Source organism: Mastacembelus armatus, chromosome 7, assembly GCF_900324485.2.
Source record: "Mastacembelus armatus chromosome 7, fMasArm1.2, whole genome shotgun sequence".
Lineage (NCBI taxonomy): Eukaryota > Metazoa > Chordata > Actinopteri > Synbranchiformes > Mastacembelidae > Mastacembelus > Mastacembelus armatus.
Genome location: NC_046639.1, coordinates 16,996,664 through 17,013,717, shown reverse-complemented (window position 1 = coordinate 17,013,717; position 17,054 = coordinate 16,996,664). Strand labels below are relative to the sequence as shown.

At 43.1% G+C, this 17,054-nt stretch overlaps 1 protein-coding gene across 1 annotated transcript; it reads right to left on the bottom strand.

Annotated features, from left to right (window-relative positions):
• Positions 1-2,269: 2,269 nt before the first annotated feature.
• grm6a (glutamate receptor, metabotropic 6a) lies at positions 2,270-17,031 on the bottom strand. The gene is made up of 15 exons (XM_026333433.1): positions 16,583-17,031; positions 14,839-15,453; positions 11,511-11,727; positions 11,055-11,190; positions 10,727-10,881; positions 10,510-10,650; positions 10,215-10,415; positions 6,553-6,692; positions 6,345-6,467; positions 5,989-6,253; positions 5,275-5,510; positions 5,020-5,181; positions 4,703-4,852; positions 3,185-3,325; positions 2,270-3,097 (listed from the first exon to the last, which is right to left on the bottom strand). Exons 2-15 carry the CDS (start codon positions 15,406-15,408, stop codon positions 3,008-3,010), a joined length of 2,727 nt encoding a protein of 908 aa, XP_026189218.1. The 5' UTR covers positions 15,409-15,453; positions 16,583-17,031; the 3' UTR covers positions 2,270-3,007.
• Between the last annotated feature and the right edge of the window lie 23 nt (positions 17,032-17,054).

The window sequence follows — 17,054 nt, the reverse complement described above, 5'->3', positions numbered from 1 at the left end:
AGGTGCTACACATGTTTTACCGAACTATGACAGAAAGTGTGCTGTTTTATGTTTATGTTTTATAATTTATTTGAACTTTTGGATGCTTTTGTGTAAATTAGATTTTTATTTACCTTCTAATTAACTAGGTGAGTCCCATTTAGATTAAAATCTCTTTTGCAAGGCAGATCTGGCCCAACATAGGCTCAACGATAAACACCACACAGTACGCACAGTACACATAACAATACAAATAAAACCTCAGAGGGTTACAGTTCATCGATAAGAACAGCTTGAGCTAAAAATCCAAACATCAGGAACAAAATATTAATATGCAAGAACATATTAAACTAATACCATAATATATATAAAGAAAATCATTATTGATGTGGAAAATGAAAACACATTAGATCCTGTCTCAACCAGAAAACCACTCGAACATGAAGTCAGTTTTAGAGATTGCTGCAGCTTTAGCTTCCCTCTGACCAATCAGACAAGACTACTGTTACCATAGATACAACTCACAAATTAAAACTAACTTTTACTTTTTTACTTTGTAAATTTGTCTCAAATTTCTGAAACTGAAGCAGCACAGTGGTCAGAGGGCATAGACTTTGCATGTTCTCCATGTGACTGGATGGACTCAAATCTACAGGTGTGTTTATCCGGATCACTAATTCCAGTCATCAGCTGATGAGACATGAGTTCAAACTAAAGCGTTACAGTAAGAAAAAGGCTCCAAGTCCATATGTAACAATAATAATAATAATAATAATAATAATAATAATACATCAGTTCATCTAGGAGCTCAAGTGGATGACATCACCTGAAATCAAATGAGCCCAAACTAGAGGTGAGGTGGGGGTGAGTGATCGACTGAAAGAGGAAACATGCAGACAGGTGTACAGAGAGGTCACAGGTCATCAGGTGTGATAGACCAGTTCAGACAGGTGAGCCTTATTATGGTAGTGTGGTACTTTCACTCACAGGTTTTTCTGATGCCCAGCAGGTGTGCAGAAAGCCTTAGCAACAGTCACAAATGCCATAACAACCACTATAACTCATGCTACTGCCACCTCATAACTTAGCAACAGGTGAACCCCATAACAACCACCTTCAAAGGGCTCCAACTCCAACCAACATGTAGCATGGCTCTTTAAAACTTCTCTTTCAGATCTGTGGAAGCCATCTTTCAGAAGGACATCCAAGGTGTACATCCAGTACATCCATGTTCTGCAGGTACTTTTTACATCATTTTTGTAAAACTACTCTGTAAAGTTCTGATACAATAATTGTTTTTGTTCAACCATGACACCAACTAACTGAAGAGTCTTTACAGGTGTGTAATTGAATGACGTTTGAAAGAGCTGTAATGGTCGGTCCTCTGCTGTGAACTGACAGTGTTGATGGTCTCAGAGACTTATCTTCTGTTTGTGATCTCTGCAGTGAGACCACAAAAGACAACAGGGAGGCAAACATCGGTGATGCCATTGGTGATGCCGAGGAAGGGTGGCGGTTTTAAATTCCACATCACTTATCCTGGAGACGTTGCACATGCACATTGTAGTCAAGAAGGCCCTCTAGAGGCTTTTTTTTTTTTTTCCTGAGGAGACTGAAGAAATTTGCATTCTTCAGTCATGGGCGCTAGCATCCTCACAAACCTCTTCAGGTGCACTTTTGAGAGTCTACTGCATGGCATGAGAACTGCTGCAGTCAAAGCTGGAAAGCACTAGAGAGGCTGGTGGAGACTCTCCGCGTCCATTGGAGACATTTATCAAAAACGGTACCTGCAGAAGGCACGCAGCATCTGTCAGTCACCCACCATCAGGTAGACAGTACAGGAGCTACATCTGGCCCTGGGTGTGTTTACAGAGTGAGGAGCTGTTATTGATTATCGATCACCTCCCACCACTCTAAGATCCTGGTAGAGAAGGGATTGAGGGGATTGAATCCCCTTGAATCTGCTTCAGTTCTACTGTCTCTGAGCCTGACACAGTTTATTTTACTCTACAGGGAACTGAACCAGCAACATACAGTTCATGCAGTATCTCAGCTTTTAACACAAACATGAATCTTTCAACAGTAGCTGGAAAATTTATCAGAGTCTCCAGAAATATCTGCAGCAGCTTCCAGATGTCAGGGTTTATCTTCATCCTGTATGACACACATTGGCCCCTCCCATAGCCTGTACACTGAGCAAAGCCACACCCATCAGTAGTTTTGTCCAAATGCCACACCCACTGAGCTAATAAAGTCAAAGCTGTCCACTCACTCAGTCCTGTCTGTATAATGTCACCCAGCAGCTCACAGGAGTGACACCTGTTCATCACACATCTCGTCGTTCGTGCCATTACTAATAGCTAAAGAGCAGTTACAGCACTGCATTGTGGGATTGTTAGCAAAAAGAAGTATTCGTGCCATACATGCTTTTTCTTCCATCGACGAGTCACTGAGGTTAATATATAGTAGGTAAATTTACACTGTGAACAGTAAATAGGGAGTGTCTAGATTCATCCTGTTGAGACAGCTCCTCCACCTCTGCTCCCAGGGCATGCTGGGAGATGTAGTTGTCCTGCACAGTATGCTGAGTCTGGTTCTTTATGTCAGCTTCTGTCTCTCACAGAAAGACTTGAGAGAAAACCGGGTTCTAACTTCGAGCTCTTGAAAGTTTCAACTTGACAACAAGAATGTCCAGGTGAGGCTCAGGGGAGTGTTGTTGGTTTTACAGATGTTTGGTCACACACCAAAGTGTCTGACAATTAAAATGTTCATCTGATGATGGCACTGGGTGAAAAGTGATTACAGTTAATCCTGAGAGGAACATACATGTCTGAACCAAATTTCCTCACAAACATCTAACAACCACTGAGACATTTCAGTCTAAAACAACATGGAAACACAACTGATGGCTGAACATGTAAAGAAGCATAAAATAAACTATTGCTGTAGATGAAGTGAATGTTGAACTGTTTTTACTTGTGTGTGTGTTCGTGTTTCACTGCCTGGGTTCTGTAGCATCACTGCAGTACTACTGCATTCTGTCCGGTTCAAGCTTCACATCTCCGTTCTGTTTCTCATTTGAAGATTTTTGAGACAGCCTGGCACTCTGGGCAACAGCCTGCAACACAACAACGCAGTAATGATCAGGCAACACAACAACACAGAAGCCATTAGGACAAAGGACACAGCACAGCTCAGTCGAGACCTTGAAGCTTCTCTTCCTCTTCTGGACGTTCTGCTCGGGATGGAAAATGATGACGTAAACCTTCGGCATGTAGAGCATCCCAAGAGAGACGAACGCGCTGAGAGACATGGACACGGTCAGAGTGGCTGTTTGAATAAACATCTGTAGAGAGAGAGACACACGCAATAAGAAACACCTACAGACACACTACAACTACCTAAGTGCTCCTTGGATCCCATCACAAACCTCAATAAATGCATCCATCCATCCATTATCTATACCCGCATTCCTAACCAGGGTCACAGGGATCTGCTGGAGCCTATCCCAGCTCTTTTTGGGTGAAAGGCAGGGGTACACCCTGGACAGGTCACCAGTCCATCACAGTCAATAAATACACTTGAACCAAATGGAACACCTGAATGACTTCGAGTGTGTCCAAAAGGCCATCTAAAAATGTCACGATTTACCTTAAAAGGACTTTCTGATTGCCCACTGAAGGCTGTTGAGTCCCCTTAACACTAGTAAGACACACACACAGGTGCATACTCCATACTCCTATTGTGTTTATTATTGATGTCTATGTGTGAGTCAGTGACAGCCAGGAAACAGTAGAACTCCTACATTTCTTCTGCAGCATTTAATCCTTCACAAGCGGTCTGTGTTAATCTTCCTGCAGCTCTGCCATTGTCAGATTAAAAAAAAGGAAAACAGCTTCTCCTTATTTTCTCCTCCAACAAACATCCAACGCTCAGACACACAAAGAGGACAGGAATCAGCGTTATCACAGAGACACAGGAGGAGGATTTCCTGTGGGTTGGGTTCTAATTTTAGTTATTTCTTCTTTCTAAACCCAACTACCTCTCCTGATTCCTATCTGAGAGACAGAAATGGAGATAATTAGTCATGAAGTTATGTTATTCTAATTTTCTGATGTTGTTGTCTATTTATTGATTTGTGTGAGCAGGACAGCAGTTCCTCTGAAAGCTGTGTGTGAGGTGTGAAAGTCGCTGATCCTGTAAGCAGGTGTTTTCGATATATGAGCATCTACGGGTGAGTGAACACCCGAGGGTGTTAATATGTCGTAAACAGCCAGCGATCTTCTCATTTCTACCTGTTTAACTCTTCTCTCTGCATCAGGGTAAAGATTTGCATGTCTGACGAGTTCACAATTTCGGTTTGTCTCTCATCCCTCCCTGAACTCACACTGAACCAAGCAGAGACTTTATTATTGTCTCCTCAGGCTGAAACACTAAACGCCGTTTTACACTGAACTTCTCATGTTTACAGGTGCGAATCTGTCAATACACACTTCACCTGAAAAAAAGAATGTCACCACCCAGCAGTTTTTCCTTGAGCTTTTATTGTGGTACCACTGATTAAAGACAAACCCCCATCTTATTCTCAGTCTCAGCCTGAAACTCTGGTGTTTCATGGTTAGCTGCTGAGGCCGGGTCAGAGTTGAGTGACAGGAAAGATCAGATCTATCAACTCTGGTACAGTGCTAGTGCTAGTCTATCCTATTTGTAGCCTAGTTCTTACCTTCTCTGTAGACTGGGCAGTACCAAAGAAGATCGGTATGAAGGCAAGCCAGATGATGCAGGTTGTATACATGGTGAAGCCAATCGGCTTTGCTTCATTAAATGTCTCCGGGACACCACGACTCTTCACAGCATATACTGTACATGTTACCTAGCAACAGAAACAGTACAGGTTACGTAGCTACATGGACAGTATAGAATTACACAAAATGTCAAGTACACAGCTATCAGTAATGTCAAATATCAGTATGACAACAGACCAGCTGCTTAGCCTCAAATTAGTATCTGTAGCAATCAGTCAATAAATCAATAAATTACCATCAGCACAATACTGTAACTGAGGCAGCAGATGATTGACAGGTCAGACATGTCACACTTCAGGATGCCTCGGGCCAAGTCAGGGTTCGGGGGGCGGAGCTCATCGTAGTCGATTATGGTGTGAGGAGGAATGATGGCGAACCATACAAATACACCAAGGACCTAAGGTACACACACGCACATAGATGAACCTGAGTCGAGTCAGTGACGAGCTGCAGTCAGTAACTGGAGGTGAAGTCCCACCTGTACTCTTACCTGTACAGAGATGAGGATGAAGGTGATGGCAAGTTGGGAGGTGGGGCTGATAAATTTGGGCGGGGTCACTGACCTCTTGCCCTGTTCAAAGATGCGATAGATGCGATTGGTTTTGGTCAACATGGCAGAGTAAGTGATGGCCATGCCAAGGCCCAGAAGAAGGCGCCGGAATGCACAAACCACTACACCTGGCTCTGCAATCATTAGGAAGGTGATCAGGTAGATCAAGAAGATACCTGGAGACAGAGAGACAGGTGAGGTCATGCTTACTGCTAAAAGCATCCCATTTATCATGAGGAATCCTGCTTCAGCATGGGAACATGATTAACCCAGATTCTGCTTAGTTCTGATTAGCTCTGTTGCTGCTTAGTCCTGGTTAACCCTAACCCTTTTAGCACTTGTTAACTTTAACCCTGGTTAATCCTTGTTAACCCTAACCCTGGTTGCCAAGTGCTGCTCATGAAGGGTTTCTATGTAAGCGCCCTGACATAACTTCATTGTGACTGGGTGCCATACAAATAAATTGAACTGGACTGAAATTAATCAAAGTGAAAATGGTTGAAGGACAGTCACCATCTGTTGTTCAGACAGACCTGAATTTCAAAAAAGCTAGATGGGCCTCTTTTTTCAGATGGTAGTTTGTACCTGTCAGAAGTACTCACCTCTCTGTGGTACTCACCTAGTAATATTTAACTGTCAGTCAGTAGTACTCACCTGTAAGTAAGACATAGCTGAGCTCCCGGCCTGACGCCCTGACAATGGGCGTGTCATTGAAGCGGATGAAAGTGATTACCACAGTGCTGGTTGCTAGGATACCAAGCATCGCTATGGAGGCAGGCACTAGGGCCCAGGGTGAGTTCCATTCAAGTTTGATGATTGGAGTTGGGCGACAGGTGGTTCTGTTGGTAGTGGGACGCATGTCTGATGAACAGGTCTCACAGGTAAACTCATCCAGCTGGTACTGATACCCGTCACAGAGCTGCAGACACAGACATTAGATGTTAAATTAAAATGTAGTTAACTTTAAGGTGATGAATGAATGAATTCATTGTATGTAAATATTGTTCTACCTCACAGTGCCAGCAGCAAGGAACTCCCTTCACCATCTTCTTCCTCTCTCCTGGTTTACATGGAAAACTACAGATGGAGTCTGGGACTGATTTATCTCCACCCGACCACTGCATCTCCTCCAGCTGTCAGACAGACATGTGGAGAGTTATAACTGTAAAAACCAGAAGATGCTGTTTTATATTTCAACCAATCGCATTTCATCCTTACATTGAGTCTCAGGGTATTGGTCCACTGGCCAATGACATGGTAACCAGGGTGGCTGTGATTGGTCATCTGAAACTGGAATATGTCGTAGCGACCGGGAGCGTCTCCATTCTCATTAAACAAAACACTCGTACCCGCACTTCCTGTTGGGCACAGGCAGGTAATTTAAAGAGGAAGTAAGGAAGCAGGCTCTTGTTGTCAGTTGTTTTGTTTCGGACCTGGAGCGGTTCTGTTCAGCTCCTTCTAAGAGTGAGGTTTTAATCAAGAAATGACCATGAACTTCTGTGCTCCTGCTGTTTTTGTCAGTGGTTTTCATCATTAGTTAGTTAGTTATATGTACATATGTGTGTGTATGTAGTTCCTGCATTAAATAAATCAGCAACAAATGACAATATTGTCCTTTCTACAAAAAACAACAATATGACCACAACTGATATTTTGTACAGATCCAAGTCCTTAACTGACAGCAAAGGGTTAGAATGAAAGCCAAGCAAAACAGTCACGGTTTCTCAAACATGATATATTCCTACACTTCAATTTTTTTTTAATGGTTCCTTTTAAGTGCCCACCGTGGCTAATGCTGATTGGCTATTCCCATACTAAGCCGCAGATGCGCATGGGTGAGTGTGTGGGAAGTTTGCTTTCCTTGTCTTACCAATGTCTGTGCAATAAACAACATCAAAAGGTGCTTTGTTAATGATGTTTTGACCAGTCTTTCGTATTCTAAATAAAACAAATGTTCATTAAAAATTGATCTGGTGTTCACAAAAATCTCATTTTTCAAAGGGGCTGTACTCATTCACACTGAGGACTGGCTATAAATTTTAAAATGAATAAGGCTCATTATTCCACATGAAGTCATGGCAGAGTTTACATTCATACTTGTCATAGTGACAGTGTCCGTAAGATCTGATGTTTGAATCCAACTGCACCTTAAAACCAACAAGCTGCCAGCACAGGGACACATGACCAGCAGGTGTCGACCTCAGCCCTGTGGAGGTTTGTGGCTGAGCTCTTTGAATACAACCCCCTAAATGAGAACACAGTTTTACTGAACTAATCAAATATTCAGATGACAGAGGAGGTGAGGAAAGAGAGAAAGACAGGTGGAGGCATGAGACAGACAGGTAGTCGAACAGGCAGACGTAGAGAGACAGGCGGGTTTCGTGGCATGCAGCTCTGGCTGCTACAGATTAAACCCCCTCAGTCTTCCAGCTGCTGCAGCTTCTCCTCTTGATGAAATATAGATTGGATGTCTAAGTGGATAAGGTTGCTGCACTTTGTTCAGCTGCTTTGAAGCAGATCTCTAAAAACATTTTCTTTTTAAACTGACCACACCTGAAGACTCAAATCTGTCCAACAGTAGTCCCTCAAGTCAGTCTACCTCCACCTCAGGCACCAGCAACACTGAGGACAGCAGAGTCCACATGTTGGACAGATGTTTGAAAGAGTAATGAGGAAGGACGTCTGAGTCCGACCAATCAGCAGTGTTAGACTGTGGGATAGCCATAAATCTTCTCTCATACCTTCATGTCTAGATTTGTTCTCTGAGTCCAGTATTTAGACCCAACCAAGCAAATGCCTTAAGGCAGTTATTTCGGGGTGTATCTGAAGCAAATGCTTTTGGTTTTGTTTGTGCTGGTTGTTTTCATGTCCAATAAAATGGTTCGCACAAAATGTGTGGACTAATTTTGATTATAAAAATAGTTGAAGGTTTATTCAAGAGTTTGTTTCCAGAGTCTGTATGGAAAGATGAGACCAATTATATCTAGTTTGTATAGCACCACCTCCTGCTCTACCTATGGCTTCTTCCCCATTGCAGGTAATGTCCATGTCCCTCGGACCAGTATACAGTGGGTACGGAAAGTATTCAGACCCCTTTAAATTTTTCACTCTTTGTGTCATTGCAGCCATTTGCCAAAATCAAAAAAGTTCATTTTATTTCTCATTAATGTACACTCAGCACCCCATCTTGACAGAAAAAAACAGAAATGTAGAAATTTTTGCAAATTTATTAAAAAAGAAAAACTGAAATATCACATGGTCATAAGTATTCAGACCCTTTGCAGTGACACTCATATTTAACTCACATGCTGTCCATTTCTTCTGATCCTCCTTGAGATGGTTCTGCTCCTTCATTGGAGTCCAGCTGTGTTTAATTAAACTGATTGGACTTGATTAGGAAAGGCACACACCTGTCTATATAAGACCTTACAGCTCGCAGTGCATGTCAGAGCAAATGAGAATCATGAGGTCGATGGAACTGCCCAAGGAGCTCAGAGACAGAATTGTGGCAAGGCACAGATCTGGCCAAGGTTACAAAAGAATTTCTGCAGCACTCAAGGTTCCTAAGAGCACAGTGGCCTCCATAATCCTCAAATGGAAAAAGTGTGGGACGACCAGAACTCTTCCTAGACCTGGTCATCCAGCCAAACTGAGCAATCGTGGGAGAAGAGCCTTGGTGAGAGAGGTAAAGAAGAACCCAAAGATCACTGTGGCTGAGCTCCAGAGATGCAGTAGAGAGATGGGAGAAAGTTCCACAAAGTCAACTATCACTGCAGCCCTCCACCAGTCGGGGCTTTATGGCAGAGTGGCCCGACGGAAGCCTCTCCTCAGTGCATGAAAACCCGCATAGAGTTTGCCAAAAAACACATGAAGGACTCCCAGACTATGAGAAATAAGATTCTCTGGTCTGATGAGACCAAGATCGAACTTTTTGGCGTTAATTCTAAGCGGTATGTGTGGAGAAAACCAGGCACTGCTCATCACCTGCCCAATACAATCCCTACAGTGAAACATGGTGGTGGGAGCATCATGTTGTGGGGGTGTTTTTCAGCTGCAGGGACAGGACGACTGGTTGCAATTGAAGGAAAGATGAATGCGGCCATGTACAGAGATATCCTGGAAGAAAACCTCTTCCAGAGTGCTCAGGACCTCAGACTGGGCTGAAGGTTCACCTTTCAACAGGACAGTGAACCTAAGCACACAGCTAAAATAACAAAGGAGTGGCTTCGGAACAACTCTGTGACCGTTCTTGACTGGCCCAGCCAGAGCCCTGACCTAAACCCTATTGAGCATCTCTGGAGAGACCTGAAAATGGCTGTCCACCAACGTTCACCATCCAACCTGACAGAACTGGAGAGGATCTGCAAGGAAGAATGGCAGAGGATCCCCAAATCCAGGTGTGAAAAACTTGTTGCATCATTCCCAAGAAGACTCATGGCTGTACTAGCGCAAAAGAGTGCTTCTACTCAATACTGAGCACAGGGTCTGAATACTTATGACCATGTGATATTTCAGTTTTTCTTTTTTAATAAATTTGCAAAAATTTCTACATTTCTGTTTTTTTCTGTCAAGATGGGGTGCTGAGTGTACATTAATGAGAAATAAAATGAACTTTTTTGATTTTGGCAAATGGCTGCAATGACACAAAGAGTGAAAAATTTAAAGGGGTCTGAATACTTTCCGTACCCACTGTACTAGTGTAGTATAATGGTGGCCTGCAGCCTAGCTAAACCCGATCATCCTAACTCACCCAAGGACCATGCTGTTGGTCCTAAGGTCCACAGATTGCTCTGAATGCACAAAATGGCCTTGCACTCCATAACACTGCCATTCCAGTGTGGCTGTCTTGGATATTTATATTTTTGCAGGATTTCTCTTACCATTGAAGTTGACAGCTCTGATGTAATTAAGCAGTGAGTTTCCCTCTACAGGGTCCATGCTGCTGCAGACTCCAAAGCTGCCTGGACACAGATCCCGGTGCATGTGGTGCAGAGCATGAGCAACGGCATAAACTGCGTCAATCACAAACTGAACTTTACCCTCCTGCTCATAGGAAGAGTCCCGGCCGATCCTCTCCTCACCTGCAGGGATACGCACATCACATGACCTCACACTTAAATATGGTTTTTGTTTCTTTGTCCTGTCTCAGCAGCACGGCCCTGCCCCCTCATGTACCTGTACATTTTTTCTTGTCAGGGTCCATTTTGATCCCAGGTCGGGTTAGTTTACATCTGAAGTCATCCTCCCAAAACTCAGCGAACCAGATGTTCCTGCGGTTGTTCTCCAGAGAACGAGATGTGAAGTACTGATCGAAACCTGAAGAATAAAACATAAACCGACTCAGTCGGGTTCTATTGTGATATCCTGTGATATTTTCATATTTTGTTTGTACCGTCTATAGAAGCCCGTTTAGGCAGGATGGTGACAGCGCCCTCAGCAACGTCTTCCAGCTCTGTGATTGGTGAACTCTTTGCCCCCCAGCTATCTGACCCCACAAACAGGAAGTGACCTGTCAGGTTAGCACGCTTCGATGCCTCAAGGACACGCCTACCAGGAAGAAAGGGGAGTGGTGTCAGAATGAGGTCATGTGACTATACAAGCGCCAACATAAAACTGGCTATTAAAGCTGCTGTGAATGTGAGTCTAACGAGTGTGAGGGAGCAGAGGAGCTGATCTGTGGTCAGTATGTTGTTTCTGTGACCTGATGTTCGTGTTTTTACTTGATGTCGTCCTCGTTGGCAAAGATGATCACTCCTCTGGCATTACTCGTCTCCATCAGGCGTTTGATAATCTTATCAAACTCTCCAGCCGTTGGCTCGCGAGGAATCTTCACTGACTGAGCAATGCAGACCCCACCTGTAGGGGAGACAGCCATGTTTACTGAAAAAGAGAGGTAACAGCCCACCTGACAGACATTTCAGTACTGTAATGTAACAACTGTGTAGGCACATGACTAGTGTTAATCTGACCAGGCATATTCTCAGGAAACACATCCCTGATGTACAGTACCTTGGGCCCAGATCATTCACGGACTTGCAGACAACAGAAGTTATTGTTATCAAACCTACCAGGGACATAAGTCATGGTGCAAAAATTGCCATAATGGTTCTTTTAGTGGGTCATTACTTGTGAAAAACCTGACGGACTGGACCAGAACAAACAAAACCATAACATACCAGCCTCTCTAGAGATCTGCATGAAGGCTTCGACTCCACTCTCTCCATAGTTTCCTTCAGAGGCCAGCGTGGAGACGTAGTTCCAGCCCAGGGCTTTGACGATGTCCAGCATGGCCTGAGCCTGGTATGAGTCTGGAGGAACCACTCGAGAGAAGAAGTCGTATCGGTTATTATCACTGAGCTCTGGAGCCGTGGATGCATAGCTCACCTGAGGGATCTGAAAAACAATAATCAATAATTGGTCAATATATACAGGGAGAAATCATTGATCTTTTGAATTGATGTTAAAATCACAGATCTGCAAGGGCGGTCTGGTTCCTATATAGTTTGGTTCAGGTGTGTTTGGTTGGTTCAGGTCATTCAGGCGTCTGTGACAGCTGTCAATCAAACTGTGGTCAGAGACTGAAGAGGAGGTTCTCAGTCTGATTTGTTTATGGTGTGAAAGAGGTGACCCCAGAAAAAACATAAACATCCTTCAGTCAGAGCTCAAAGTAAACACACACAACTGGACAAACTCAATGCTAACACACATTTTGTGTAGTTACCATCACAACCAAATGACTGAATGTCTAATCCACAATCCTGACCTAAACCTGGTTCTAACCAGAACCCAAAAACGCAGTATGAACCCTCAACATGTGTGAAGGTAAAAACACGTCCTCACAGTGTAGCCAATACAAGTAAACACACACAGGATTAGTGTTGTGTAACAGTGTGAATGTGTGTCAGGGGTTTATTAAACTGAATAACAATCACATTAACACACAACACTGACTGTGCCCGTATGTGTGTGTGTGTGTGTGTACAATTTAATGGAGTCCATAGTAACGAGCTTCTAAAAGCAGACCTCGTTATAACAGTCATCTTCATTATAATCATCATTATCAGAGACGCTTCAGTGGAGCGTAACAAAACTGAACATCAGGCGTTCGGTATTTCCAGAGTCTAAATCCTCCTGTCTGACAGAATAACACAGACTATAACCAGCAGTCTATAAAACTTTGACATCACTGCCACATCATTCAGTAATTGGTGAGTTGCATGCAGGTGAGAAAGCAGGCGGGGTTTAAAGTACCCTCGGGTTCTTTCTTCACTGTTTCTGCCATTTTTCCTGTGAACAACTGAGGTCAACACTGTGAACACCACCAGGAGAAATAGTCTGGAAAAAAAAGAAAGTCTTCTTATTTAATCCTGATCACGTCTCCACCCTCTCTACGTCAACTGACATAGACTGGCCGACAGTTTAGAACCTGTCAGTATTCATCACAGCTGCTGGTCTAATATGTCAACTACAAAGAACTGATTAAGGACACCCGCCCTAATAAACCCAATAAAACCCTAACCCTCCAAACAAAATTACAACTGGATCTCCACAGTCTGTGACATAACTAAAATTCGATCTTTTATGTCTGTGGCAGAGGGGGCAGCAGGTGGCTGAGTGGTTAGCACTGTTGCCTCACAGCAAGAAGGGCCCGGGTTAGCAACCCATCAGGGCCCTTTCTGTGTGGAATTTGCAAGTTCTCCCTGTGCTTTCGTGGGTTTTCTCCAGGTATGCTGGTTTCCTCCCACAGTCCAAAAACACGTATGTCAGGTTGATTGGTAACTCTAAATTGCCCATGTGAGTTTGTGTGGTTGTTTGTCTTTGTGTGGCCCTGCGTGGTGACCTGTTCAGGTTGTATCCCAGCCCAAACAGAGCTGAGAGAGGCTTCAGCAGATCCCCATGACCCTGTTTAGGAATAATCAGGTGTAGATAATGGATCAATGGATGGTTTGCAGATGCAGAGACCTTAAGTTGCTCCTTTTTGTCATCAAGACTTCATTGTTGCAATGAACAATGTTGTTGTTTTGTCCTTAGACCTGCCATATGCTTGCAATAAAAAGGCACTTTCACACCAAACAGCTCAAGAAACCAGCCCACTGAAGAATAGAGCCACTAACAGACTCTAAGGACCTTTTTCTGTTTGCATTCACAATGGCAGTAGGAATGCTGAAGTGCTGTAAACCAGCAGATCGTTGCTATAGCGATGTCACTTCTACCTAACAGCAACAACACAACACTGTTTTCACATTTTGTTTCGATCCATTGAGATCTCTGTGTAGGTGCCCTGGACTTCAGCACCAGCCCATTTGTGAATTTTTCTGTTGTTTTTTTTTTTTTTTTTAAATTACTATAATCAATGTAAACATGCATCACTTGTGGCTCCTATAGTACTGTTCTCATTTCCTGTGGTTTCTTCACAGAAAAAAGGAAAATTTCCTCCAAAGGTTGGAAAAACTATGAAAGTCTACAGATGAGTCAAATGCTGCAGACAGAACTTTAACTAAATCCAGAACATTTAACCACATTACATCCATTTTCATTTCATTTTATTGGCTGTTGTCAATGTCAGATAATGTAATGACTTTATTTGGTCCAGCACAGCAGCTGACAGGTATCAGTGCTGATTTGTATTTGGAGGTGAGGAGGTTAAAACACCAGCTGCTCTTCTTGGTATCCAGACAAACATAAGGACAAATAAGACATTTCTAAAAACAAAAAAGCCACATGCAGATTAATAAAGTGATACTAGTGAAAATATTCCCATGATGCATCTCTGCTGTGCTGTTTCTGCTGTGTTTTTAAATATAGCTCAGTTAAAAGTCTAATAATCTGATGAAAACTCTCCCACATATTCAGCCATTTACAGTCATTAAATATTTTCATTAGAGACAGTCAGTCATCCAGACACAGACTGTTTAAAACATTAATCCACCAACCAGACTGCTTCATCCACTCACCATCTGTCTGTGTGACTTCAAACATATCAGACTCTAAATTCTTTATCAGGCAGATTCCAATATGTGTCATGTTCATGATGAACCTTCACAAAAGTTAGTTACAGAGTTCCACAAGGTTCTGTGCTAGGACCGATTCTCCTCATCTTATACATGCTTTCCTTAGGCAATGTTATTAGGAAGCAACAATTACCATTGTTATGCAGATGGCACTCCGCTGCATCTATCTATGAAACATGATGGCACAAAGCAGTTAGCCAGACTTCAAACACATCTAAAGGACATAAAGATCTGGATAACCAGTAACATATAATTTAAAAATATTCTCCTCACATACAAATCCCTTCATGATCAAGTTCCTTCATACCTTAAAGACCTCATAGTATCATATTATCCCAATAGAGCACTTCGCTCTCAGAGTGCAAGTCTACTGGTGGTTCCACTCCTCTACTATGTATGTGTCACTATACGTGTGTGTCTGTTTCTGTACTGTGCAACCAGCACCCACCTGAAGACCAAACAGCACCCTGTGTATTTACAGGTGCATCATTACCTCAAACAGTCGCAGGATGTTGGCGACCATGATGGACACTGAGCTGGCCGACGCTCCAATCACTCCCACCACCCTCTCTGCTTTACGGATAATGGGTGGCTCTCCATTGGAGCAACGGATATCAGATGTATCTTTCTGGATCAGTGCCTGAACAAAGGTGAGTGACTGCTCCAGGGCATAGGTGTCTCTGGAGCAGGTGTCTAGGATTCGGGCCCCCAGTGTGATGTTGGGCAGTAAGTCATGGTCGCTGTTGATTTGGTCTAGTGCATAGAGCATCGCCTCCATCCGGTGGATCCCCTTCTCCTTCTTCAGCTCTCCACAGGGTAGACCGTGTGGGCCACGAGCATGGATGGGGAATAACCCTCCCAGAGTGATGTCTCCAGGTATCTTTATGGAGCGGGGGTGGAAGTGCTGGTGGGAGGCGTTCACCTGGAACTCCTGTCCACCAATCCACAGCCAGAGAAAAAGCATGAGGCTGAACCTCAGGGACGCTTGCCCAAGAGTCCGTCGAAGCCTCGGCGAGACATGATGAAGAGACATGGGAGAGGGGGTGGGGCCAGATGACGCCATAGTGGCGTAACCATTAGGTGAGCGTTTTCATCCTGCTGTGAATACCTGAGGACACATCAATCAATAAGCAGTCAATCAATCCATCGTCAATCGGCAAAACCGTCTGATTTGCAGGTATTATGTTTAAATGATTTCCTGTTGCAGAGATCAGTTACACAAATATCTGTGTGGAGCTGCTGTTGTTATATGTTGTAAACAGTTAAGTGCTTGAACGTACTGGTTTTCTTTTGCAGTGTGGAGTAATCACTGGTTATATCATCCCACTCTCACCAGTCACCAGTCTGAGATTAAACACAGTCGCAGGAACCTGAAACCTCAGATTTTCAGAAATTGAAACTAATGAAATCTGAGTTTTTCCAGATGGTTTTAGTGGAAACACCTGGATGATGATAAAAACAGGTACATCTCTTTCCTCCTGTGTTCACACATAAGAAAAGTGTCATCTCAGTAAACATTGATCACACAATATCAGTCTCATATTGATGTTAAAATCAAATCAATGGAATTTTATTTATATAGCACCCATTCCTGCAATCATGTCGTTGACCCCAAAGTGCTGTACATACAAATCTAATCCAAAATATCACTTCAAACTACTCTATTTTAATTTTTTATAACTTATTTTGCAGATTAAATGATTTAATTAATAAACCGTATAGTCTACAAACACCTTAAAACAGTGAAAGAGAGCATTTCAGTTTGTTAAAGTCCAACGTGAAAAATTAAAGAGAACCAAGAATCTGGCTGTGCAGGATCTGAGGATGGTTTTACTGATCAATGATTTAAATGACTAACGCGCTCAGAAACAGGTCTGACTATATTTAGTTGCTGATTGAATCAGCGCACTAACAGCAGAACGTTAAATAAAACGTGGTGTGATGCATAAAGCGGTTCATTCATTCATGCCCCCCATCACAGACATGTTTTTTTTAAAAAAGTAAAAGAACTCGAAATATTTTCCTGGATGTTTGATTGATCTGATTCATTATTTTAAGTCCATCAAATCACCACAAACAGCTTTAATAAACATAAATGACATCTTTAATGTGCTTATTCCAATACAGCGTTTTTAAAAAAAATCCTGATCAGAGTCTGCACCGATGAATTTAACATCACTGGTTTCATTCTGTAAATCTGGTTCATTGTTTTTACGGAGAATCAGAGCCGAACTTACCGGAATGGGTTCAGTCTGCTCCCGGTCTCACCACTCTGCTCCGATGAACCTGCCAGTGAACTCTCCGCTGGTCTCGGTGAGAAACGAAGACCCGACTCTCTGTCATTAAAACGTGCACATTACCGTTTAGCTACGTGCGTGCGTGTCTTCATGAGGAACAAGTTCACTTGTAAAGAATCAGCCAAAGGAAGATCCTGCATTATAGCGACATTTAGGCCGATCAGTTTGACGGTCCAGGTCAGAATCGGTTTTTTGGGTTTGGGACAAGAGAATGCATTGTGTAAGGAACGGTCCTCACAATTACAGCAAGACAAACGCATCTTTGTTCCGTTTATGTTTACCTGACAGTGCCCTCTGCTGGTTGGTGAGTGGTACGACTGTTTACCTGTCCAGGTGTCCCACGGGTGTCAGTAGAACTACTAACATCGTGAACATTCTGCTCTTGGCATTCAGAATCTACTTGAGTTAAAAG

What these genes read in the sequence shown, in the direction of transcription:
- grm6a (XM_026333433.1), bottom strand. Translation starts at nt 15,408, where the DNA reads ATGGCGTCATCTGGCCCCACCCCCTCTCCCATGTCTCTTCATCATGTC. An exon ending in ACATCCTGCGACTGTTTGAG is followed by an intron (nt 11,728 to 14,838) that starts GTAATGATGCAC and finishes ATTGTTTTTCAG; the next exon opens with ATCCCTCAGGTGAGCTATGC. An exon ending in GTTACAGTATTGTGCTGATG is followed by an intron (nt 4,853 to 5,019) that starts GTAATTTATTGA and finishes TTCTGTTGCTAG; the next exon opens with GTAACATGTACAGTATATGC.